The 24689-nt window shown below is 55.0% G+C and overlaps 4 protein-coding genes across 6 annotated transcripts; 3 read left to right on the top strand and 1 right to left on the bottom strand.

Moving 5' to 3' along the window:
• Positions 1-867: 867 nt before the first annotated feature.
• On the top strand, positions 868-2001 carry SP6 (Sp6 transcription factor). The gene has a single exon (XM_054593667.1). The coding sequence runs from the start codon at positions 868-870 to the stop codon at positions 1999-2001; it is 1134 nt and encodes a 377-aa protein (XP_054449642.1).
• A 5833-nt stretch (positions 2002-7834) lies between these two features.
• Positions 7835-12008, top strand: SCRN2 (secernin 2). Of its 2 annotated transcripts, XM_054593866.1 has the most exons (8): positions 7835-7935; positions 8307-8480; positions 9062-9243; positions 10032-10231; positions 10674-10889; positions 11033-11198; positions 11296-11476; positions 11733-12008. In XM_054593866.1, the coding sequence occupies exons 1-8, from the start codon at positions 7885-7887 to the stop codon at positions 11889-11891; spliced, it is 1329 nt and encodes a 442-aa protein (XP_054449841.1). In that variant the 5' UTR covers positions 7835-7884; the 3' UTR covers positions 11892-12008. The 2 variants fall into 2 exon arrangements, with proteins under 2 accessions (XP_054449841.1, XP_054449842.1); XM_054593867.1 differs by lacking the exon at positions 7835-7935 and having other exon boundaries at positions 8346-8480; positions 9062-9433.
• A 243-nt stretch (positions 12009-12251) lies between these two features.
• On the bottom strand, positions 12252-16772 carry LRRC46 (leucine rich repeat containing 46). Of its 2 annotated transcripts, none has more exons than XM_054593616.1 (9): positions 16724-16772; positions 16485-16556; positions 16295-16400; positions 14872-14980; positions 14027-14073; positions 13629-13738; positions 13370-13439; positions 12901-13058; positions 12252-12623 (listed from the first exon to the last, which is right to left on the bottom strand). In XM_054593616.1, the coding sequence occupies exons 2-9, from the start codon at positions 16492-16494 to the stop codon at positions 12253-12255; spliced, it is 981 nt and encodes a 326-aa protein (XP_054449591.1). In that variant the 5' UTR covers positions 16495-16556; positions 16724-16772; the 3' UTR covers position 12252. The 2 variants fall into 2 exon arrangements, with proteins under 2 accessions (XP_054449591.1, XP_054449592.1); XM_054593617.1 differs by having other exon boundaries at positions 12919-13058.
• Positions 16773-16907: 135 nt separating this feature from the next.
• On the top strand, positions 16908-23074 carry MRPL10 (mitochondrial ribosomal protein L10). The gene is made up of 5 exons (XM_054593875.1): positions 16908-16994; positions 18816-18985; positions 20883-21047; positions 21302-21446; positions 22202-23074. The coding sequence occupies exons 1-5, from the start codon at positions 16937-16939 to the stop codon at positions 22456-22458; spliced, it is 795 nt and encodes a 264-aa protein (XP_054449850.1). The 5' UTR covers positions 16908-16936; the 3' UTR covers positions 22459-23074.
• Positions 23075-24689: the final 1615 nt, after the last annotated feature.

Here is a 24689-nt window from a genome sequence, read left to right as displayed (position 1 = left end):
GAAGGAGGGCACGGGTAGCAGCCAGAGAGCCGGCGGGCCCCCGTGTGGGTCAGGGCCCGGAAGGGGCTTAACTTTCTCTGGTGGCCAGAAGGCCCCCCCAGAAACTGGCAGTGCTGCAGCACCCCAGGGAGGGGGAGCCCCCGCCTGAAGGAAAGGTTTGGGGGCCAGGCGTGGGAGTGGGTTTGGTGGGGCCAGGCAGGGAGCCGGGAGGCGAGAGGTCTAGCAGTGAAATGCTCTCCTCCCTAAACACGCCTCAGCAGTGGAGTGAGGGCTTTTTCGCCAAAATCTCAGAATCTGCTTTGGACTTTAGGAAGTGAGATCCCCTCAAGCTTTGAGTTTCAGAAACAGACCAACTCCCTCTCCCCATCTGTGTCCTGAGTGAAACTGGGAAAGCTGGGATGGGTTTAGATCCTGCGCTTGGGTTGGCAGCAGGTCTGCAGGGGGCACGTGCCACTGCCCCCCAAGCTGACCTGGGCAGCTGGGGTGGGGTGGCTTGAGCACTCACCGTGGAAGTATCCCACCTACCAGCCTGAGACCAGCCCAGCTCCCCAGATAAGCTGGGCCCCCGGGGGAGATAACCCAGGGGAAGGTAGGCTTCCACCATTCTCTGCCCTTGGCCAAGAACTTCCCATCCTCAGCCCTTCCTAGGGCTCTCAAACTCTCTTAACTGATCTTTAGCCCCCAACCAGGGGAGCATCTCTTTTTCACTTGGGGGCTTGGAGAGGGGCACGTTACAGGGAAGGATGTAGGTTGGGGTAGAAAGTGAGCTGGTGATTTTTCTCACTTCTCCTCTTCTTTGCCTCCTCTAGGTCCCACTTGAGGTGCCCCTGACCGTCCCTGTCCCCCACCCCACCCCGCATCCCGGCAATGCTAACCGCTGTCTGCGGCTCTCTGGGCAGCCAGCACTCGGACGCGCCTCACGCCTCCCCTCCGCGCCTGGACCTGCAGCCTCTCCAAACATACCAGGGCCACACGAGCCCGGAGGCCGGGGACTACCCCTCCCCGCTGCAGCCTGGAGAGCTGCAGAGCCTCCAGTTGGGCCCCGAGGTGGACTTCTCACAGGGCTATGAGCTGCCAGGAGCCTCCTCTCGAGTAACCTGCGAGGACCTGGAAAGCGACAATCCCTTGGCCCCGGGACCCTTTTCCAAGCTCCTGCAGCCGGACATGTCACACCATTACGAATCGTGGTTCCGGCCGACTCACCCGGGCACTGAGGATGGCTCGTGGTGGGACCTTCATCCGGGCACCAGCTGGATGGACCTCCCCCACACTCAGGGCGCGCTGACCTCACCTGGCCACCCGGGGGCGCTTCAGGCCGGCTTAGGGGGCTACGTTGGAGACCACCAGCTTTGTGCCCCACCATCCCACCCACACCCGCACCACCTCCTCCCAGCAGCCGGAGGGCAGCACCTCCTGGGGCCTCCCGACGGGGCAAAGGCCTTGGAAGCTGCTGCTCCGGAGACGCAGGGGCTGGATTCCAGTCTGGACGGCGCGGCCCGGCCCAAAGGCTCCCGGCGGTCAGTGCCCCGCAGCTCAGGTCAGACCGTGTGCCGCTGCCCCAACTGCCTGGAGGCGGAGCGACTGGGGGCTCCGTGCGGGCCCGATGGGGGCAAGAAGAAGCATTTGCACAATTGTCACATCCCGGGCTGCGGGAAAGCCTACGCCAAGACGTCGCACCTCAAGGCGCACCTGCGTTGGCACAGCGGCGACCGTCCCTTCGTGTGCAACTGGCTTTTCTGCGGCAAGCGCTTCACGCGCTCCGACGAGCTGCAGCGCCACCTCCAGACCCACACCGGCACCAAGAAGTTCCCCTGTGCGGTCTGCAGCCGGGTCTTCATGCGCAGTGACCACCTGGCCAAACACATGAAAACCCACGAGGGCGCCAAGGAGGAGGCTGCCGGGGCCGCCACCGGCGAGGGCAAGGCCGGAGGAGCAGTGGAGCCCCCCGGGGGCAAAGGCAAGCGGGAGGCGGAGGGCAGCAGCGCAGCTCCCTCCAACTGAGCTCTTCAGTACCGCCTCCCCGCTGGCTACCCTGGGGACATCCCAAGACAGCCCCCTGGCCTGATGTCCTTGGTGGGCGGCTTGAGTAAGAGGAGAAGGTGGTTATTTATTGAGAAGGAGGAAAGGTGGTGTGGGGTCAGGGAGAGGGGGCTTAGGGGTGTTTTAGTCTCTGGGGCTGGACTGAACGCGTTTGACTGGCTGGGCCGGGGGAGCTGCGCAAGCCCCTCTGTTCTGTTTCCTCCCTGTTTCACTCACATCCCCGAGTTGGGGGGATGGGACGAGGTATCCCTACCGCGGCTGGAGGGCGGAAGGGATCCGCTGGAGAGGACCTGCGTCCCGGGAGCAGAGAGGAGTGGGGCGGCCCGGGCGCTGTGGGTAGCTGTCTGGACGCGTCCTTAGCGCCTGGGAACCGGGACATAAAAGCGCCTCCGGAACCGCCCAGCGGCTCCGGTCTCTTTCATCCCCTTCACAGTGCTTCTTCCCCTAGGGTTTCCGGAGGGAGAGCTGAGATGGGGTAGTGGAGGCTGGAGGGGGTCCCCTTTGGGGAGGGGTCTCTGTCAGGCTGGGAGGATTGTTGCTGTAGAAATAACTCCTTTGAAGCTCCTCCTTGTTAACTAACCCTTCCAGACCCAGTCTGATGGAGCCATGAAGGAAGCGGGGAAGAGGGCCAGAATCCGAGACTAGAGGTGGGGGGTGAGCAAAGGAGTCCCCTTCTAAAATGAGAGAAAGCAACTTGATGGGGGAATGGAAGGAACGAACCCGTTCTGTCTCACACTCGGATTCAGTCCTTAACTCTTGATCTTTATAAAAAATAGAGTTCAGTAGTCCACATTCCCCATCTGTTACCCCCACCGCCACCCCATGCAAGCTTTGAAGGCAGGCAGACAACCCCAGTCTAGAATTAGCGTAGTTCTTCATCCTAGCCTCCCTATCATTTATTTGCCTTCCCTATGGGGTTACCTCGGCTTTCGGGAAGCAGGTGTGGGTGCCCCAGTGGAGAACCGTCCAGCAGTTCCCACTCAGTGGCCTCTGTGTCGGCCTGGCCCTCTCCGGCTCGCCCCCCCTTTTCCCTGCCCCTGCGAGCTTTGCCGGTCCTGTGGAGCGCATGTTAAGAGGCCCCCCACCTTCCGTATGAAGGAGTGGCTCTCCCACTGGAAGGGGTCTGCCTCCTGAGGCGATGTCCGAGAAGCTGCCCCTATTCCCCGCTAGATGCTTGGACTACATCCTGATTGTGATCCTGGAGCAGGGAAGGGGGCAGGGGAGAAGTCGAGCTGAGGCTGAGCCCGGCAAGGGGAAGGGGGCTGCTGAGGGAAGGGTTGGAGCTAGGGGGCTTTCCCAGGCTTGAGGTAGAGGCCATGAGGTTCCCCCACCTCCCCTTTCCCTGGCCGTCTTTCCATGCAGAGCCTTATTTGAGGATTAGTTGTGTATTGATTTTTAAGTTATAAGCAGAGGGTATTTTATTTAATATTAGGGCATGTGTCTGTGCATGTTGTGTGTGTGTGTGTGTGTGTGTGTGTTTCTCTACTGAGCCTGGGGTCTCCAGCCAGGGAGACCCTATCTTGTTCACCCCATCCAGGGTCCTGGGGTCTAGGCCTACAGTGTCTCTTCCTCCCTTGGGGATGCTGGAGCCCAGTCCAAGGACTGTGAGCTCAATGGAAAATGAGGCTGGGATCTGGGTGGGAATATGTGTTTGTGTAGAAGGGAGTCCTTAAAAGGGATAGGGTAACTCTCCCTGAGAGATCCATGGGCCTGGGTAGTTTAAGAAGTGATGTTCTTTCTTTAGGCTCCCTCTTATCCCTACCTCCTGCTAGCCCAGCCAGAGGTACCTTTTCTTGCTGAGAGGTTTGGGGGCAGGAGAGAGTTGGCAGTGCCTGCAGGTTGCCTGACCAGGTGGAGAGAGGGGGAGAGAGGGAAGGCACCGTGGGTGTGAGATGCCTTTCTCCTCCACCCATCGAAACCAGCCACCCCCTCCCTGTGCCACCAGGACAGTTTTTCCCAGTGACCATTCTAATGGAAACTCCCCAGTGGGTGTTGGTGGTGGTGGGGACATGGACGTGCCCCCTCTGGAGGCCCCCAGTTCTAAGGTGTGGGGTGAGGGCTTCGGTTAGGTTTTCTTCCGTTCCCCTCTTTTATAGATCTAGGTTGCTTGGCTGTCTGCCCCCTTCTAGGCAGCCCCCTAGAGGAGAAATGTAGGAATTTTTTTTTTCTTTAACTGCTGTGAACCCACTTTGTTGGGGGGGAAGGGGAGAAAGAAACAGCCTGTGTTTTTTATGCCATAATAAAGTCATCAACCACATCGTTGCTTCATTTGTCTTCCAGCTCGGGTTTCCTTTTTGACTCGGTGGCCCTCAGCGGTGAGGACCAGGCCCCAGGCCACTGCAGGGTGGGGTGGACACTTCCCTTTGATCTGCAGCCCTGGGCAGCCTCTCCCTTTGTTTGGGGCAGAGCTGAGCTCTGATTGAAGGGTCCGATCCTATCCAGGAGGTGGCGGGTACAGAGGGAGGGAGGAGCTCCCTCTGGGTTGATAACTCTGCTGCCTCGCCCTCCCTGCTCTTAACCTGTGCAGACGAGGAAGTTCTAGATATTTCCTTCCTCCTTCACAGGCAAGCCCCTCTTCCCCGTCCCCTGCCAAGAACGCTTGTTCCCTGCCTTCCCAGAGATGGCCAGTTTCTAGGCACTCTCGCCCCGCCCCCATGGGGGTGTGTGTGTGTATCAATCGGTTCCTCAGGCTGTGAGCGAGGTGGGGGTGACTGACAGCGATTTCTTCACCCAGGATGATCTCTATCAGGAACAAGGCGATGAAAGGCAGCCAAGATATCTGATGGGCTCCCGCCCAGCTGGAAAGTATGAGGGAAAGGCTCCTACTGCAACTCCCAGATAGAGACCCGCCACAGTTACACAACAGCACTGTGCACGAATGCGCCCTCACTGGACCCATGGGGCACCCTCGGATATGCAGGAATGCCCATCTGTGCACACTTTCCCAGGCTGCCCAGTGCCTGGTATGCAGCTGGTGCCTAATTCATGTCAAATGAATGAAAACCCTCAACTTCAGAGCCCCAAAGCCAGGAAGGTGGACGAAGGATCAGTTTTGGGCTCCAAGGGGGCAGAATACATCACTGTATTTTTTCACCTTCCAATCCTACATTTTTTAAAAAAATTATTATTGTTCCTTTAGTGGGATTTCTAAGGCCCCTGCTCAAATCCTAATCCAATTTCTCAGAGCCAGGTCTGGTACTCCAAGATGGCCCATCCATCATGTGTTTGGGAGAGTCTGGGCTCACGAAGTCCAGCTTGGGATGGGGCATCAGAATGATTTAGGGGTCGTAGAGGAAACCAGACTGGTCTGGAGGGCCAAATGTTGGTTTCTGTCTGCTTCTGCATCTAGAAGTCTGGGAGGAGAAGGGACAGGGTGCTTTCTTTCCCATGACCTCACGCCCACTCCAGTCCTTGGGGGCACCTCTTTTGTCTTCCTGGTTCTGGGGGAGTTAGACCCCAGGAGCCCAGTGAGTCCTCGCCTCCCTTTCCCCATCGCTGCCCCCAGGGACAGGAGGGCAGCTGCGGGGCTGGCTGGGCCTGTCTGGGCAGGGCTGGGGCTGCCCCTCCCCCCTCGCAGCTCCTCCCGCTGACCTGCATTCTTAGCGGGGGCCTTTGGTGGGGCTCTGACGCTCACTCGGCTCGTTTGCCTTGACAGCAATGCTGCCCGGCTGGCCTGGCCCCCCTGATGGAGCCCAAGGCCACCTCTGACCCCTCAGATCTGGAGCCCTTGGCGGGACGATCCTAGGAGGGCTGGGAGGGAAATCAGGACGTCTGGACTGACCTCCTGGGCTGCCTGCTCCTCTGAGCCGCCATCTCCTTTCCTGGGAAGTGGGAGTAGAATTCTAAGGTGGGTGAGTGAAATCAGGAATGGGAAAGTGGCAGAGGAGCAGGCAGCCTGCGAACCGCCGCCTAGGGCTGTGCGGCAGGCGACCCACGCCTCTCCTCTTGCCTGTTCCTGCCCCCCAGAGGGCTGCTGGGGAAGTGCAGGAGGTGAACCGGCTTTCCTGCTGGCCGCTTCGGTGCTATTAGCCCACAGCCTTGAAGTTTGTTTCTGGAAGGCCGTGCAACGGCAACCTCACAACCCCTCCCCGACGTCACACCCGACGCAGCCCTCGCGTCCACGTTAGTCCCAGTGATCCTGACTGCTCAGCATCCTAGCAGCCTAGGTTTGAAAGGAATCTCGAGAACCAAACAGTCCTGTTGTTCCCACCCGATAGATGGGATATTAGAATCACCCATGCAATTTCCAAGATATACCGATCGATTCTCTCCCCACCGCCTCACCCAGGTATGTCCCTTGGGGCTGTACTGCAGAAGCACTTCTCAAACTTTACACCTGATGTCTCGTTAACTCAGCCTCTGATTCAGGAGGTCTGCGGTGGGGCCCAAGAGTCTGCAATTTTCACAAGCCTTCAGGTGACACTGGTGTTGGCAGGCGGCCCCCACACTGACGGCAGAGTATCAAAGTAGTGTGTTGTGTGGTGGGAGTCGTGTGGTTGAAAAATAACCTTTCCTCACCCCACCTGTGGCTGAGAACCACTGATCTAGTTCAATACCTTCATTTTGCCACCAGGAAAACTGGGGCCCTCGCAGGGAAAGTGACCCGCCTGAGGAGGTCCCACAGAAGCAAGATGAGATGCCAGTCCATAGAGTTCCAGGTAATGCTCCTCCCTACCTCCAGCCCAGCTTCGAGGTCATTCTCTGCAAGTGGCAGCCCCCTTTCTGAAAGTAAAGCCCATTTCCCTGGAGACGGCAACCTCTTGGGACTCAGCTTTGTATACCTGGGGGCATTTAGGAAAGACCTCAGATTTCAGACCCTCAACAGCCTTATTGGGCAGGTTTCCTCCAGCCACCACCCAGCACATTTTCCTGCAGCCTGCCTCTTGGGAAAGCCCCAGCCTCTGCCTCCGTTCCCATCCCAGGAGTGACCGCAAGCTCCGATGCTGTGGCCAGGGCTCTGAGCAGCAGCCCCGATGGGCTGGCTGATGGGTGTGGGAGAAACAGATAATCTGCAGTGTATCCCCAAAATCCGGAGGGCTGCACAGAGCAAAATGGTGCGAGATGCACTGGATGAAATGCAAATTACGGAGATGGTTTACAGAGGAAGAGGACCCAGAAAGGAGAGTATTTGAGACCAGAGTCCACCCTTGCACCGATATGTGCCCTTGTTTGGCCAAGACTTCTCCTGTAATGTTTTAGCTTCGCTATTTATAAAATCACCATGTCTTTGGAATAGACATCCCCAAATTTTCTTTAAAAGCTGTCTTCCCATGAGTTTGTACTCTGTGGGGCAGAATCGGCCTTTTGGGATTGGATGGGATTTATGCATATGTTCCCTTCTAAAAAGACATTAACTTAAGTGCTCCTTACACCTTTTGGCCTGACCACTGACCACCCTTATAGATCTTATTGGAGAGATTGGTGGCGCACCAGTCTGGGACTGTGGCCTTTGGAATTCAAACCAGGGCAGAGGGAGCTGAGGTTCTTTCTTAATCTCCAGATGCCCCAACAATCCGAGCTCTCTAGTAACTCAGCCCAATTTTTATTCCTTCCCTTTTCACGCGTATCCTTCCCACCCTTAGGTCCTATTCCCCACAGTAACCGTATTGGAGTTGCGTGCTGATCCGCAACGTTTTCGGGCCTGAAAGGTGTGCCGGGGTAAGGGAAGGCAGCCAAGCAAGACTAGGAAGGTCCGGCCCTCCTCTCCCAAAAAATGGTGCTGGCGCGCACTCTGGTGGAAGAGAGTGGAGCTGCAGGTGCTCAGTTCTGGCTCCGCCCCGGGGACAAAGGCCTTCCTCCAGGTCACCTGGGAACCTCGGTCCAACGGGAGAGAGCTGACCCTAAATGGAGGCACTGGCGTCCGGAACTAAGCTGGGGATCTTACACAGAGAGAGGGTGAGGAGCATACATGATTGGGAAGCCAGGCGGGGTGGAGAGAAGCGGGGGGGATGGGGCTCTCATGGAGAGAGGCGAGGTAACAGGGCCTTTGGGTCACAACTCTCAGCGGGGCAGGGCGTTGGAGCACGGTCTGCGCTGGCCTGCTGATGCCTAAGCCCGGAACTTGGAGAGGAAGTGGTTGCCTCCGTTGCCACATCGCGTGTCGAGTGTCGAGTGTGCCTGGGGTGCTGAGCGTCCGGAACCCGACTGCAGCGCCTGCCCTGAGTGTCACTTTTCACGTGCTGGGAGAGGGGCTCCCCAGGACTGTTTCCTGGCCAGGATGGCTGAGAGGGGGCATGAGGGACACACGCATCCTCATTCCTCCCCAGATGGCATCGTGGAGCCCTGACACCCCGTGTTCCTGTGACTGCTTTGTCTCGGTGCCCCCGGCCTCCGCCATCCCCGCTGTGATCTTTGCCAAGAATTCAGATCGACCCCGGGACGAGGTGCAGGAGGTGGTGTTTGTACCAGGAGGCACCCATGCCCCTGGCAGCAGGCTCCAGGTGGGTTAGGCCATATGGTGGGTGGTGGCAGAGGCAGGCATTCTTCTAAGACAGTGATTTCCAACCCGTGTGCGCGGCACACTGGTGTGGGCAAGAATTTTTAAAACACTCAATACTTGACTATTTAGTGAGGGGCACTGACCTGTCCCTTAGATTGTCAAATAAAAAATGACAACAGTCAACACAATGTTAGTCATCTGGTGTGAATGAATCAAAATTATACTTTTTTTTTTTTTGTCTGATCGGCAAAACATATATTTTTGGCGTGCTGCAGAATTTTCGTAATTAGTTTATGTGTGCCATGAGATGAAAAAGGTTGAAAATCACTCTTCTAAGACGTTTCTCCTCTCTGCTCCCCACACCTGGGAAGCCTCCAGGTATGGAAAGAACAGGAGCTTCGAGTCTATCACGTGGACTTAGCTTACATTTAAACCTCTGTCATCCTCAGTTACCTCATCTGTAAAATGGAAACGATAAGACCTTCCTCCAAGGGCTGTGTAAGGTGACTGGCACAGTCCCAGCACCTTTAGGTACCTCCTCCTTTTCGAGCTGACTCTCCCTCTCTCCTCCTTTACCTGTAGTGCACCTACATTGAGGTGGAACAGGTGGCGAAGACCCATGCTGTGATCCTAAGCCGCCCTTCTTGGATGTGGGGGGCTGAGATGGGTGCCAACGAGCATGGTGTCTGCATTGGCAACGAAGCCGTGTGGACCAAGGAGCCAGTTGGGGAGGGGGAAGCCCTGCTGGGCATGGACCTACTCAGGTGCGGCCCCTGCCTTCCCTCCTCCCCTCAACACACTCGACGCCTGGGGACTGAGTACTGGCCCAAGCCTGTACCCCTCCCCCAAGCCTGGTTCACGAGGGCCTCCTCCTTCATGGCCGCCTCGCCTTGGTGTCATCGCCAGGAGGCTGCCTCTGACCCTCCTCTCCCCTGGGCTCACCTCCACAGTCTGGTGAGAAGCTTTTAAATATGGCCACCTCTGGGTCTCTCCTGGGCCAGAAATAGGGCAGTGGTTTTAAGTTTCTTTTCTTTTTCTTTTTTAAAAAAGATTTTGTTTATTTTCCAAGAGAAGGGAAGGGAGGGAGAGAGAGAAACATCGATCTGTTGCCTCTTGCACACCCCCTACTGGGGATCTGGCCCGCAACCCAGCATGTGCCCTGACCTGGAATTGAACCGGCCACCTTTTGGTTTGCAGGCCAGCTCTCAATCCACTGAGCCACACCAGCCAGTGCTTAAATTTCTTTTCTATAGAGGTACAATATTTTTCAAATGAAATATCACCTAGAGTCCCGATTTATAAAACCAATAAAGTGGAGCAGCTCTGAGCTCTGAATAAAGAGGTTGAGGGGCTTGGGGCACTTTGTGCTCTGAGACTGTCTCAGGCCTTTCCCTGGAACCCTCCGAGACAGCGTGGAAACCACTGGCGTACTTGTGCAATGTTGGCAGACTTTTCTATGGGACTCGGGCCTGACACCAAATCTCCCTGGAGCTTCTGCCACCAGCCACTGATACCCTACCACCCTTCTGTCCCCTGGATCTTTTTGTGCCAGGCTGGCTTTAGAACGGAGCAGCTCAGCCCAGGAGGCCTTGCATGTGATCACAGGCTTGCTGGAGCGCTACGGGCAGGGGGGCAGCTGCCGGGAGGACCCCACGCCGTTCTCCTACCACAACACCTTCCTGCTGGCTGACCGGACTGAGGCGTGGGTGCTGGAGACGGCAGGGAGGCTGTGGGCTGCACAGAGGATCCGGGGTGAGTGGCCCAGTGCTGGGGCCTGCCTCGTCTTTTGCCAGCCTTGGGAGAGGGTGGGAGAGATGGTGGCAGGGAAGGGCCAAACAGGTGCCGACCTCTCAGGTGGTGGCGCCCTCCAGAGAAGTGGAAAATGAAGCCACTGCGGAACTTATCCTCCCCACTTCACTTGGTTAAGTCCCCTTGTGCTTCAGCCTGCCGCTTCCTGTGAGGAGCCTTCCTGGACTCCCTGCTGGTCAGGGGTCCCCCTTATATGCAAGCAGGTGGCGCTTCGTCACACTCAGCACAGCTGGCAAGCTCACATGTATTCCTGTGATTGTTTTGTCTGTCTCCCTCTCCATGAGGATAGGTCTGTTCTCACCATTGTGTTCTCAGCACCTAGCCAAGCACCTGGCACACAGTAGGTGCTTAATGATGAATGAGCAATCCCCTCTCTCCTCCACAGAGGGAGCCCGCAACATCTCCAACCAGCTGAGCATTGGCACAGACATCTCAGCCGAACACGCAGAGCTTCGGACGCATGCCCAGGCGCAGGGCTGGTGGGGTGGCCAGGGCAGCTTTGACTTCGCGCAGATCTTCTCCCTGACCCAGCAGCCGGTGCGCATGGAAGCCGCCAAGGCTCGCTTCCGGGCCGGGCGGGAACTGCTGCAGCCACAGCAAGGTCAGGGAGCGAACGGGGGATAGGCCAGGCGGGCACAGGGCTGCCAGCCTCTCCCCTCCCATAGCTTTTGGAGGGGGGCCTTGGTCTGAGACCAGACGTCCCCCTTCTGCCCTGGGGGTCCCTTACGCTGTTCTACTTGGCAGGGGCCATCACGGCAGAAGTGATGATGGACATTCTCAGGAACAAGGAGAGTGGCATCTGCATGGACTCGGGAGGCTTCCGCACCACGGCCAGCATGGTGTCCGTCCTGCCTCAGGATCCCACACGGCCCTGCGTCCACTTCCTCACTGCCACGCCAGACCCATCCAGGTGAGAGGAGAGGCTGGGGAAGGATATGGAGTGAGTGTTGGGCAGACGGAATGGAGAGATGTGATAGTCCTCGATCCTTCCATCTTTGTCCTCTCAGGTCAGTGTTCAAACCTTTCGTCTTTGGGGCAGGGGTGGCTCAGGCCCCCCAGGTGTTGTCCCCCACTTTTGGAGCACAGGACCCTGTTCGGACCGTGCCCCGATTCCAGACTCAGGTGGACCGCCGGCACGCTCTTTACCGTGGACACCAGAAGGCCCTGGGGCTGATGGAGAGTGAGCAGGTAACCCCCAGACCATAGGGGCCACCCTTGGGGAATGACTCGTCTCCCCCATGCTCAGCTGGGTTCTGGAAATATGAGGGGACCTGGGAGTGGAGAGACTGCGGGGCTGAGGAGAGGGGTCTCTCCCTTCAGAGCCAGCTGCCCAGGAGAATGTCGGGCTGTCTGTCCTTTGTCCTGCGGTGCAAAATTGCGGACACGTTCCCGTAATTGGGAGGGAAGCCTGCCCCGGGGACTCATCTCTGCCTTTTCTGGGCAGGGTCGGGGGCAGCAGCTGCGGCAGAAGCAGCGGGATCTGGAGCAGGAAGGCCTGGAGGCTGCGAGGGGGCTGCTGGCCGGGGAACAGACCCCACACCCCCAGAAGCTGGGTGGCCTCTTCCAGGCCTTCGTGGAGAGGGAGAGCCAGGCGTACGCCTGAGCTGCGCAGCTCCTCCCAGCCTGGCGCGCGGTTCAGGTGCTGGGGGTGGGCGCCGGACCCCTGTGGGGGTCGTGCAATCAGAGCGATTCCTTTACACTCCTCGTTCTGAGTGCTGGCCTGGCCTTGCCTTAATAAACGTGTTTTGTTTCTTATATGTTTTACTGATTGCTTCCCTTGAGATGCTCCCAGCGGCACGAAAGACACATTCAGGGCCTGGAGACGCTTTATTGGGAGAGGCTCCTGCCACAGGGGAGGGCTCTGATGAGGGGGGGTGATCGGAGGCGGGGCGGGAGACCAACCCTGCCCTGGTTTCCGCCCAGCCCTCCTTCCTGTGGCACCACTGACAGGGGTGGCCTGCACTTCACTTCCTGGGTCCTCTGGTCATAGTTGTTGTTGTGCTGGGGGCCGCAGACAGGGAGGCCTTGGAAGCTGCCACTGCCCTGACCCCCTTCTTCCCCTGGGTAGTGCTTTGGGGGCCCCTGGAGACCAGAGGGCATAGTTTCTTGGTGGCAGAGGAAGCTTGTGGCAAGGACGTGGACTCGTGGGGTGTCTCCTCCCCCTGCCTGGGAGTGACAGAAGGGCTGCTGTCCCCAGCTACGGACCTCCCAGGCAGGGTGGGGAGCTCAGTGAGGACGGGCTGTGTCTCCATCCTCAGAAGGTGCTCTGCCAGGGCCGCCTGCTGTCTGCGATCCTTGTGCCTGATCCTGTCCTGCTCCAGCTCCTCGAGGAAGCCTGTGAGGGCCGGGGTGGTGGGTGGTGGGTGGAGCCCGGGCTCGGCAGGAGGGCCCCTGGGCTGCGGGTGAAGGTCTCTGGCTGACCTGAGCAAACTGCCATCCGTAACAGGGAGGAGCCTCAGGCTGGGGTGGGGAGGGTGAGTCACCTGTGTGCCCAGGCTGACTCGTGGCCCAGATGCTGACCTGGGCTTGGGGCTACTTCCCCAGACATCACTGACACCTTAGCTTCCCCCGGACTCCACAGGGCAGGGGTGAGCTCTGGGGAGGCCGCAAACCTTGGGAAGCAGCGTCACCTCGCTCTGAGCAGAACGGGCCGTTAAGCTCCGGGAACTCGTCATCCGAGGCTCTGTCCTCCTCATCTGAGTTCCAGCGCTCCACCACAGGCTGCCTGTCCAGGTCCAGGAGCAGCGGCAGGGCTCCTAACACCAGCTGCCTGCAGGGCGGAAAGCAGAGGCCATGCTGGAGCGCACCCCCGGGTGTGGGGCCTGGGAGGCTGCGCACGCGAGAACAGCACCCACCCCAGGCGGGGTGGTGGCTCATGAGTGGGAAGTCCCCGCAGAGCTAAGGGCTGGCTCCATGTGGAGTTATGGGAGATGAAAGGGAAAAGGGGCCACCTGAGCCAGGTTGGGGGAGAAGGGACCATGGGCTGGGACTCCAGGTTTGCAGGCCGAGAGGGAACGCCGTAGAGTTAGGAGGAGGAGCCCAGCCCTCACCCCTCTCTTCCCGCCTTCAGTTCCTCCTCACCTGTAGCCTTCCTGGTTGGTGCAACTGTTCCCAGTCAGGTTAAGGATGAGAAGGCTCTGGGGGAATTCATCTGCTCGTACCAAAGTAGGGGAATGAGGTTCTCATACCCACCTTCCAGCCCAAAGCCACTGCCTCCCTGCACAGCCCCCAGGTCCCCTGGAGCATGTGCCGTTAATGCTGGCACAGGGAAACGGGGGCAGAGAGGCAGGAGGGCCCCGCAGGGGACGTATTCTATGAGCCAGGGTGAGGGTGTTCATACCCAGCTTCAGTTTTTCTATCAGGTTCTCAGAAAGGTCCAGAAACTGGAGGTGTGGGAGGTCACGGAGGTTTTCCACCTGCCTGATTTGGTTTCCTGCCAGAGACAGGAAGCTGTAGGGGAAGGGAGGAGTATAGAGAGAGAGCTGAATCAGAACAGCTGCAGGAAGGGAAGAGGGCATCAGGCACTCGGGCCCCTGGCTAAGCAGGCGGATGACAAGTGGGGGCACGTGGTCTTCTGGGGTGAGGGAAGCAGAGCGAGGCTTGCTGGATCCCCAGCTGAAAAGAAGCCAGGCTTGGAGAGGTTTCAACCAGTTCTTTGGGGTGTTACCAGGTTTCTCCCCGCTTCACCATCCCCTTTTCTCCCCTCCCCACCCCTGCCTGAGCCCTGGCACCACATACCGCAAGGAGGGGACGCAGGCCAGGTTCTCAATCCGCTGGATCTTATTCTGCAGGAAGAAACCAAGGTGGGAAACCAGCCTGAGGTCAGCTGGGTGGGTGGCCCTTTAAAAGGACAAAGTCCCAAGACCATGTCTACTCTTGCAGCTGGAGATCTGGCACTTGAGAATGATGACCTCAGTCACTGAACTGTTTGTCACAACCTTGGGACGATGTGCTTTCTCCAAGTGGATGGTTAAGGGTGTAGACTTGGGGCCAGCTCAACTTGATTAAAGTATACCCTGCTCACCCCACAACCAAAGAGTGGCCTGGAAGCCCGAGAAGCACACCAAGGCACTTCAGGGGGCTTGCATACTTGGGGGGAACCATGAACACATCTTACTTTGATTTGTGAAGTGTCAGCGGGGCATAGTTCAGGGAGCTGGTAAGTCAATCTGGGGGAGGCTGAAGGTCAACCAACCACCCACCACCACTGACAGCCTTCAAGGTCCTGAAGGACACAGAGGAATCTTCTCGGTTCCCTCTTCCTCTTTTTAAGACAGGAGAAAACCTTGAGCTACATAACATGAGAGGTTCGGGGTATACACCAAGAAGAACCAGACAAAGAGAAGTGTCTGACAAAAACAAAAACAAAAACAGTGATTCAAGAACATGCTTAGGATCTGTTTTGGGAGGGTTGGTCTTTCAATTCAGGGGAATTCCTGGTTCACCGAGGAATGGTTTCAATGAAGGTCTGCCTGCCTGAATATCAGGGAACAGACAAGAGGGTCTGGCTGGCTCCTTTCAGATTAGACAGACTTGGCCCACAGGGAGCAAGTGGGGAGGAAGGAAAGGGGACAAGAAGGTACCGCTTGTAGATAGAGGCTGTGAAGATTCCGGAGGCCCTCTAGATTCGCGATCGTGGTAATTCCCTCCCGGTCCAGACGGACAGTCTGTAGTTCAGCAATGGTGTGAAACCTGGGAGAACGGTCAGTAGGATGGTGTAACAGAGTGCCACTTCTGTGGTCTCTTAGCGGGAAAGCTGGGAAGGTGGGAGGAAAGGTTTTAAGGAGGAGTGGATGGCTGATTGACTTTGATCAGGTATCAGGAACACCTTCTTGGTTCATGAGGTGGTGTCCAGATCATGAAACTGGGTTGACTTGGAGACCCGGATCTCTGTCAATAACACTGGGAAGGATCAGAGTGAGAGAGGAGTAAGGCCCTTTAGCTGGGACAGCAGCTTAGAGTTACTGGAGAGTTTCAGAGGCAAAGGAAGGCTTCTTCAAGTCAACTTGGATGGTGGCGGCAAGAACTGGGACAGAGATGAGACAATCTCTGCAGAACAATCCTTCCTCACCTCCCTTTTGAGAGGTCCATGGAGGAAAAACCACTTGTTCCATCCACCCATTTGTTAATTCCATAAAACATCGAGTGCCCACTAGAGATACATGAGGCAGCCCTCATCCATCGCTATTAGGGAAGTAGGCCAAACATCTATGACAAATGGATGACAGGGCCAAGTACAAGGGGCTGAGGGAGCACATGGGCTGTACACTGAATCCAGAGCAGGGAAATGAGGAAATGCTTCCTGGAGGAAGTGACATATGAGTATGAGTTTATCCAGGAAGGTGAGAGGGGTACGAGGAGAAAATATTTCAAACAGAAGGGACAGTATGCACTTATTCAGCCTTTCTCAAACTTTAATGTACCCATGGATCCCTTGGGGGTCTTGTTAAAATACAGATTCTGATCCAGTGGGCCTGAGTTTCTTCATTTCTAACAAGCTCCCCAGTGCTGCTGCTGCTGCCCCCCACCCCCACCAGCACTAACCACTCCAAGTAGTAAGGTTCTCAGGTGCAAGAACATGGGGACTTGAGAGGAACTGCATACTTGTGGAGAGTGGCAAGAAATAAGGCTGAAAGGGCAGCAGAGGTCAGCTCGTGCTAAGCTGTTTAGATTTTATTTTGGAAGGTTGTATCTGGGAGTGCCTAAAAAGATTTGTCATTTAAAGGGATCACTTTGGAAACAGTGCGGGGAGCCTGCACTGGGGTCAGGGAGGCTAATTAGGAGTTTGTTGAGAGGTGATGACAGCTTTATCTAGGGCCGTGGAGTGGGCGCGGTGGAAAAGAAATAGAATGATTTTTAAGGAGAGAAAATCAACTGGACATTACCACTGATCGAATGTGTGGAGTAAGAGGGTCAAAGGTTATTTGACAAATCAGTAGAGCTCAGGGGACTGGTCATCCCGGGTGTTTCAATCTTCCAGCACCCTTATCTCTCCCGTGCACTTACATCTTTTCTGACAGATCCTCATCCTCAGGGAAGGTCAAGTTCCGCTTAGTGATAAGAGCTTCAGTAATGCACACGTCCCCTTCCTCTGGACTTTGGGCAAGATTAGCTGTGAAAAGATGGGTTCAATTACTACAGGTCCGAACCTACTGTTATTCAACTGTCCTACCTACCATCCCATCTCCCTACTCACCTCCAGGCATGATGTAAAGTCTGCTGGCCTGGAGTGGGATCGGAACGCCGAGCTGAGCAGCTTGGACGGCTCCTGGGAACGGAGGGACCAGAATGGTGTGAAGAGAAGCTCAGGGACTTGAGGGACAAGGGAAAGGAGTTGATTCAGAGCAAGTTATTGAGGTAGGGTAAAAGACCAAAGCATATCGAAGAGGAGGGTCTGGAGTTTAAGGGTGGTAGAGGGGTTTGCTGGCCGCAAACTGGGGGAAAGAGATGCACGCGGACGCCGAGAGCGGTTCAGCGGTTTAGCATCGTTGCTAGGAGACCAACGCCCGGTGGGGCGTCGGGAGAGGGCGGACTGGCGGCGCATGCGGATTACTGCTCCAGTTCGCGGATCCTACCGCTGCTTCCGGCCTCAGGTCTCCCACAATCCTTAGCTCTTTCCGTTTCGCTCGGCTCCCGTCCGTTCTGCCGATGGCAATGGCTGTGGCCGTGGCTGGGATTCTGCGAGGCGGTATCCTGCCCCGGGAGGGTAAGGGGCGGCCCAGGTCCTCACGGCGCGTTACGACCGGTGCTCTTTGACCCTCGTCTCCCCTCCTCTACTACTGGTCTTTCCCATAGTCTCTAACTCCAGACAGCTCCTGATGACGTACCCCGACAGCTAGATCGCTGGCCTCCTTCCCCAATCTAATGTCCTGTGACTCCAGACTCTAGGAATAACCGCAACACAGCGGCAGCGTCAACCATAACCACAGTACTTACTGTCTACGCCCCAGCCCCGCTGCCTTCTTTGGGTTTCTGTAATCCACCATCACGGTTTTGCTTGCCTTCAGTTTACTTGCTTAGACTGCACCGGCCCCGACCTTGGCACTGTGTCTCCTTAAGGTCTCAGCCTAAATGTCACCTACTTAGGCCTGCTCTTGCCACCATCTGCAAAGCTGGTTTCCCCTGTTTAACTTGGAACTTGCACCCTGTTTATCGACCCCTTAGCCCATCACAATCTATAATTTTGCATCTGTTTGTCTATTAGACTTTAAACTCCGTAAGGGCAGAACCATGTTCATAATGCCTAACATTATTGGGCATGTACTAGGTATTTGCTTAATGAATGATTTTGAGCGCACAATATACGCCAGGTACAGTGTAAATGCTTTACATGTGTTATTTAAATCTTAAAATACCCGATGAAGAAAACATTCTCATCTCCTCTTTATGGATGATGAACTCAAGTTTAGACCAGTCAAGTGACTGGTCAAGGTCAAAGCTAAGAAAGATTGAAATCTGGTTCCATCTGATCCAGAGCCTGTGCTCTTATGCTGGGTTTTGTGGCCCCTGGGCAGCAAAATCTCTCACCCCAAGAGCTCTCCATGCTCTCTGACCATTAGAGCCACCTTCTAGCGGAACCCGTCCCTGAGGTTCCAGCCCAGTCATGGGAAAAGCTGAAAGTGGGAAGCTCTCATCTTCATTCCTTTGTTAAGGATGAAGGGGTCACTTTGGCTCAGTGCTTTTGAGCAGTTCCCTCGTCTTCTGAGGGGTACCCCCAGGCGATGCCTGCAAACAAGATGAGCGGAGGAAAGGTAGACTTGTTTGGGGGAACTCCAAGGGTAGTGTAACTCCCCTCCCCGCTTCAAGTCATGGGAGGCTTCAGAGCAGTGCTTAGAGCAGTGGTCTCAGACTTCAGCACGCATAGGGACCGCCTGGAGAGCTTGTTCCAACAGTGCGGGGCCCCACTCCAGAGCTTCCAAGTAGGCAGGTCTAGGACAGGGCCTAAGAACTGGGATCTCTAAGAAGTTCCTCGGTACTGCTGATAGTTGGGGGCAGGGGCACACTTTGAGCACCACTGGTTTAGACAAGGGGTTGGAAAACTATGGCAGGACTTGGCACCGCGTTTTATCAATAAAACTGTATTGGAACTCAGCCACATTTATTTGTTATATATTATTTATGATTGCTTTCATGATACAGTGGCAGAGTTGAGTTGTAGTGACAGACTGTTTGGCTCTTAACATCTTTACTATTCGGCCATTTAAGAAGTGTATTCTCCCTCCCCTGCCTTTTTTTAGTGTATTCAAAATACTTTCTCTTTGGTTTTTATCTTTTTTCCTTCATCTCTGTGCATAAAGAAATGCTGGAGAAATGGGAGTTTCAAAGAATCAAGTAACTAAGGCCAACCGTTACAAGAGAAGGCTTGGGGATTCAGGATTTCTAGGAAGTTCTTCACCCTGCTCTTTCACTGAGTCTACCTCTGTGAGCCATGGTTGTCTCTGCCCAGAGGGTGGGCTTTTTCTCCATCTGGGGCAGACTAAGGCCTCCAAGAGGCTGCATCTCACTGCATCGCTATTTCTGCTCCCAGGGCGTCTACCCACCCTCCAGATTGTTCGCTGTGGCTCCAAGGCTGTTACCCGCCATCGTCGTGTGATGCACTTTGAGCGGCAGAAACTGATGGCTGTGACTGAATATATCCCCCCAAAACCTGCTGTCAATCCTAGATGCCTGGCACCTCCTCCCAGGCCTTTGCAAGAGGTAAGAAAGAGACTCAACATGTTACCTGGTGGCGGTGTGCTGATTAAAGTGACCTTATAGCCGCAGGCATAGTGAAGTAGGATTCCAGGACACAGTCATCCACATCACTAGTTACTCACTTTGACCCCATGGCCCAGATACTTTAATGATTTTTATTTATTGATTTTAAGAAAGGAAGGGGTGGGGGGAGAAGCATCAGTTTGTTGTTGCACTTACTTATGCATTCATGGGTTGTTTCTCATATGCGCCCTGACTGGGGATTGTGCCCGCAGCCTTGGTATATGGGGATGATGCGCTAACCAACTGAGCTACCTGGCCAGGGCTGGTCCAGGTACTTTAAAATGAACCCTGCACTTGATTTAGCATTGTCCTTTTGGGCTCTGTGGTTTGGATGGGCTCTTGAAATTTCTTTATTCTTAACTTGTCTCCAAAAATATGTGTGTGGAAGCTAAGTTGCGGGGGGTGGGGGGTTGGAGTTGGGGAGAGTATCTTTGTTCCATCATGAAGGACTTGAAATTTCCATGTTTTCTAGAGCAATGAGAGAGGTTTTCTGTTTCTAAAAAGAACAGAAAGACCAGTGGCGAATTTGTGACTCTGTGGTGATTCCTGTTATTGTGGTATCTGATAGCTTCTAGCTTCTCGTTGGCTACTGCTGCTTAAAGACTCTCCTGCTAGAGGCTGGGATGTGAGGGGTGAGCAGCAACTGTAGCATGTGGCATTTAAGGTCAGATGTCAAACACTAATGCAAGAGGTGATCTGAGTCATTTGGCAGAGATTCCTCAAGGACTAATGGCTGGACGGAGCCCATCCATCTGGGTTTCCTCCCTGTGAAAGCAAAGAGCCGTCTGAACTGAGCGTTGTGGAGTGCGGGGCAAATTGTGTTTCGGTGCCTGGAACTCTCTGGAGGATTTTTAGCTTTCGTCCAGCCGAAACTGATGGCTAGGAAAACTGATTGATAGATCCCAATTCAGACAACAGTAAAGTCATTGAATGGAATTTTCCCACTCAGGTTTTTTCCCTCATAATTTTTTCTTAAGCCAGTGGTTCTTGCTGCCTTGTAATTGTAAAAGGATCTAGAATAGGGCCATGCACCAGAACTTCCTGGGATGATGTTCTACATCTGACTGTCCGATATGGGAGCTACTCACCATATATGACTATTGAGCACTGAAACGAGGCCAGTGTGTCTGAGGCTCTGAATTCTTCATTGTATTTAATTTTAGTTAATTTAAATATAAATAGCCGCATGTGGCTAGTGGCTACTCTATTGGACAGGGCAGATCGAGAGTCTAGATTTAACACAGTAGTGTATCTCCCATTATTTTACCTTGTTTGTATTAATATTTTCATGGAATTCTGCAGAAAGTTTCATGACTTTTAGGTATTCTCTTTAAATAAATTTTAGAATCATTGCTGTGTTAAAAAAAAATCTCTTACAGAGTGTTTATGGGGTCTGAATATATTTTCAGTTTCACAAGCTCTCAACTTTGTGAAACACGGTCTTGTTCTGTGAAAATGCCTCTATTTTGAATTAACACTGCAACAGTTATCTTGTATTTATAATGGGTTAAGTAATTCAACATGAGTACAGTATTAGAGGGATAATGGAAGTAATTTTGACAAACTTACTGTCTAATAATGGTGACTGGGTCAGACCGCTGACCAGTTCAGGGGGCTCGGTGTTCTCGGGTTTGAGAAACACCCCTCTAATCACTGCGATTACCTGATGAAAACGAAAGGATAGAGCGGGAGATGGAACCTGTCCCTCAGAATCCAGGGCCCAACTCTCCTCCTGTCCCGTGATCTCCCCCGACATGCGGGCATCGCTGGAAGCCCAGCACCCGTCCCTGAGGGAGAAGCCGCTTATGTCCCCTTGGTCACCCCTTCCTGCCTTCAGGAGACAGGCCTCATCCGGCTCCTCCGTCAGGAGGTAGCAGCAGTTTTCCGAGACAACCGAATGATAGCTGTCTGCCAGAACGTGGCTCTGAGTGCGGAGGACAAGCTTCTTATGCGCCACCGGCTGCGGAAACACAATATTTTGATGAAGGTCTTCCCTAACCAGGTAGAGAGCCACCCTATGCATGGGCCCTGCCTATGTTCCCCCTCCCCTGCCCCCTGAGAGCCAGCCTCTGTCCTTGGGTAGGGTACTGCTGGCTCCTCCCCTCCACCAGCAATGCTCTGGTCTGGTGCCTAAACCACGATTAGGGGCTGAGGAGACCCTCTGGTTTCCCCCTCAGCCTGATATGGCCTGTGACCAAGGTGGGCGGCTCTCCCTGCCACTCATCGCCAATCAGTCCTTCTTTCCTGCTGTTCCAGGTCCTGAAACCCTTCCTGGAGGATTCCAAGTATCAAAACCTGCTGCCCCTTTTTGTGGGGCACAACATGCTGCTGGTCAGCGAAGAGCCCAAAGTCAAGGAGATGGTGCGAATCTTGAAGGGCGTGCCTTTCCTGCCGCTGTTAGGTGAGCAAGATCCCGGGCCTGTTGGGGGTGGGGTGAAGGGAGCCTGGTGCCGTCTGCTGGGCATGAGTGGGTGAGACTGTGGACATCCTTGGAGAGGACATCCTCTCACAGATGGGGCCTGAGTCAACAGCATAGTGTGTAGAGGGCTGCCTGTGTCTTCTAACGCCTGTGTTGGCTCCCTGCCCTGCATCACCTGTGCACTGGGGGAAGGTTAGGGAAGGCAGGGAGGACTCCCACGGGAGCAAGTTCAGACACCTTGAGTCTAGCAGTGGGGTAGGAGATGCTAAAATCCATATAGACAAAGATACTTAAAACAATTGGCCCAAGTAAAGGGTGCTCAGGAACAGGGAGCAACGTTTCCCAGAACCCCCTGAGACTAAGAATCCCAGGAGGTGCTGTTTCTATACAGAATACTGAATTAATAGGTCTCTGTGGGAAGGGGCAGGCATCTTTGTTTATAATCCCCCCCAACACTCCCCCCCACTCTGTAGTTCTTCAAGAACATTTTAGAAACAGTGACTTAGTGGGGGTCAGGCCACGTGGATTGTATATGTAAGAATTTTCTTGAGAAGAGTAGGGAGGGGGAAGAGGATCAGTCCCAAACAGAATGGGACTGGGGTGGGGAACAATGGGAACCCGAAGGGGGAAGGCTGGGAGGTGGGAAAGGTAACGAAGTGTGATTCCCAGGGTTGGAATGTTGTTTATAGGGAAGAGAGGCATTTGTGGGGCGTCCACCTGACCCCGTGTTCTTCCAGGTGGCTGCATTGATGACATCATCCTCAGCAGGCAGGGCTTCATCAACTACTCCAAGCTCCCCAGCCTGGCCCTGGTGCAGGGGGAGCTGGTAGGAGGGCTCACCCTCCTCACGGCTCAGACCCACTCCTTGCTTCAGCACCAGCCCCTCCAGCTGACTGCCCTGCTGGATCAGCACGTCAGACAACAACATGCGGGCGACTCAGTCATGCCGGCCAGCGGGCAGCCTCACCCTGCCAGCCCTGTCCTGGACTCGTAGCCGGCCTGCTGCGCCCAGCTTGCCCATGAACACACAGCCCCGTGGGCTGTGCTGCCCTTCCGGAAATGTGGAAGAACTTGGGGTGGGCACTGGCACGTATTCCCCAACTTCTGCTGACAGCGACCTCCTCAGATGAAGAAAGATTCCATTTCAGAATGGAGACTTAGCCCTGGCTGGTGCGGCTCAGCGGATTGAGTGCTGGCCTGTGAACCAAGAGGTTACCAGTTTGATTCCAAGCTGGGGCACATACCTGGGTTGCAGGCCAGGTCCCCCGTTGGGGGCCTGTGAGAGGCAACCACACACTGATGTTTCTCTCCCTCTCTTTCTCCCTCCCTTCCCTTCTCTCTAAAAATAAATAAATAATCTTTAAAAAAAAAAAAAAGAAGAAGAAGACTTAATCACAGAATTTGTTCTTGTCCAACTTGACAAGAGCAAAGCCTTAGTTCTCCAGCCTGTCCTGAACAGACGAGGACAGTGCCCTCCGCCTCATGTTCCCCGTCTTGCAGTCTCCCCAGTCTGTCCCCTCACTGTCAGCAAAGCTCAGCTGAGTCACTGCGCTACGAATGGCTTCTGTTGCGAGCCTGCCCTGTCCTACTGCCTGCCAACCACTGCCTGAGTATTAGTCCTTTTATTTCTCAGGCAGAGAAGTTGAAGGGCCTCCCCAAGGTCATGCAGTCGGTAAGTGGCAGAACAGGGACTTGAACCAGGTGCTCTCTGTCCTGAAGACCATGTTCTGGGTTTCAGCCCTAGATCCTTTTCATTAAGGTCCGAGTTGGGCTGGGATGTTAATTCTCCACCCTGTGGGTGTGCCTTGTTGTGGAAAAGTTGGGAACACTGCTTTATGATTAAAAAATGCATTTTACTTGGTCTGTTTTGCTCTTCACAAGCTTATCCTCCCTACAGACTTATCTTCAGGGTCACCGCTGACTCTCACTTCCCTTCTTAGAAAATCCTTCCTCTTCCCATGTCCAAGTCTATTACCTCCCTGTCCCTCCCACGAATGGGATCTCTCACATGCTGTCTTTTCGAAGGCAGCTGCCAGCTCTGCTCAGTAGCTGACACTTCTCAGGTGGTTCTGAGCAAAGGAGCTGGGGGAAAACCAGGATTCTGTATACATGAGGGGCTTGGGGAGCTCTTAGAAGGCCTCATCCACGTCTTGGAGAACAGAAGTTCCTAATGATGGAGAGAGGATGTTCAGCCAGAAGCCCACGCTTGTCCTTGGAGCATGCGCGGGGTGGGTGCAAGGGTGATGCGGGGAGTGGCAGTGGAGCGTTCCTGCTGGACTTGGAGCAGTGCCCCCGCTTCCCAGGTCCTGGACAGGCACACCCTGGCAGAGGCGGCCTGTAGCAGCTTTCCCGTGGCTTGGTCCAGCACCAGTTGCCCCGTGCCCAGCTCTGTGCCGGACCCCCAGGGACGCTCAATTGGTGCAAAATGAATTAAAAGGCCCATGAGGCCCCTGGACGCTGGAGCCTGCCCGGCCAGTGCTGCCCAGCGCTGCCCCTGACTCCCAGCACCGCTGGGTGCTGGCGGCACTCCCCTGGGGTGGCTGGAGCAGCGCCGAGGCTCCGAGTGGTGCCGGGAGCTGGCATCTGCTGAGAGATGTGTAAGACCCTGAAGGGTTAGCCAAGGCCATGAGGGCCTGAGATGGATGGGGGAGGTGCCCTAAATCATTTCTGGATCAAAGAAGAAACCCACATTGCATCCTTTGCCTGCTGGTGCGGCCTAAGGCCCTGCCATTATAAACCTACTTTCCAGAAACAAGCTTCACTGCACTTAAAGCTGTTTGTCTGCTTCACACTCATTTCAATGAATTTTAGGCCTTTCTCAAGAGCTGATTTTTAATTAGAATGAGCAACTGAACACAGTTCTCCAGCAGAAGGGCAGAGGTGCTCGGAAAGGGAGGGCGCACAGTTGGCTCCAGCCAGCTCTTCTACAGCCCGCGGGCGGGGTCTGTCTCACTGCATAGGTGCTTTCAGTCCCTCCACCCCTGGGACCGGTGACAAGCTCTGTAGGGGCCACCTGCTGGCCCTTTTGAGCCTTGAATGCCCTGCTGACCGTGCTCTTGGCACCATCCTAAAGGGGCATCCATCCCTTCCCATCAACCTGATACCTTTGCTGGCTCCAAATTTTGCAATCTATTTTCAGATGTAAAACGAGAGGCAGGAGTTAATAAGGAAATGAACTTGGGTACTAACCGGGGTCAAGGCCACACTAGTCTAAGTAAAACTCTT

This window comes from Pteronotus mesoamericanus, unplaced genomic scaffold, assembly GCF_021234165.1.
Source record: "Pteronotus mesoamericanus isolate MK-2021 breed Mesoamerican mustached bat unplaced genomic scaffold, CSHL_Meso_final scaffold_476, whole genome shotgun sequence".
NCBI classification, from domain to species: Eukaryota; Metazoa; Chordata; class Mammalia; order Chiroptera; family Mormoopidae; genus Pteronotus; species Pteronotus mesoamericanus.
This window is presented reverse-complemented; position numbering and strand designations above follow the sequence as displayed.

What these genes read in the sequence shown, in the direction of transcription:
- SCRN2 (XM_054593866.1), top strand. Translation starts at nt 7,885, where the DNA reads ATGGAGGCACTGGCGTCCGGAACTAAGCTGGGGATCTTACACAGAGAG. An exon ending in CCCCTGGCAGCAGGCTCCAG is followed by an intron (nt 8,481 to 9,061) that starts GTGGGTTAGGCC and finishes CTTTACCTGTAG; the next exon opens with TGCACCTACATTGAGGTGGA. An exon ending in ACTGCTGCAGCCACAGCAAG is followed by an intron (nt 10,890 to 11,032) that starts GTCAGGGAGCGA and finishes TCTACTTGGCAG; the next exon opens with GGGCCATCACGGCAGAAGTG.
- SP6 (XM_054593667.1), top strand. Translation starts at nt 868, where the DNA reads ATGCTAACCGCTGTCTGCGGCTCTCTGGGCAGCCAGCACTCGGACGCG.
- LRRC46 (XM_054593616.1), bottom strand. An exon ending in GAGGATCTGTCAGAAAAGAT is followed by an intron (nt 14,981 to 16,294) that starts GTAAGTGCACGG and finishes CCGTTCTCCCAG; the next exon opens with GTTTCACACCATTGCTGAAC. An exon ending in GCCTGCGTCCCCTCCTTGCG is followed by an intron (nt 13,739 to 14,026) that starts GTATGTGGTGCC and finishes CTTCCCCTACAG; the next exon opens with CTTCCTGTCTCTGGCAGGAA.
- MRPL10 (XM_054593875.1), top strand. Translation starts at nt 16,937, where the DNA reads ATGGCAATGGCTGTGGCCGTGGCTGGGATTCTGCGAGGCGGTATCCTG. An exon ending in CTCCCAGGCCTTTGCAAGAG is followed by an intron (nt 18,986 to 20,882) that starts GTAAGAAAGAGA and finishes TCCTGCCTTCAG; the next exon opens with GAGACAGGCCTCATCCGGCT. An exon ending in TGAAGGTCTTCCCTAACCAG is followed by an intron (nt 21,048 to 21,301) that starts GTAGAGAGCCAC and finishes CTGCTGTTCCAG; the next exon opens with GTCCTGAAACCCTTCCTGGA.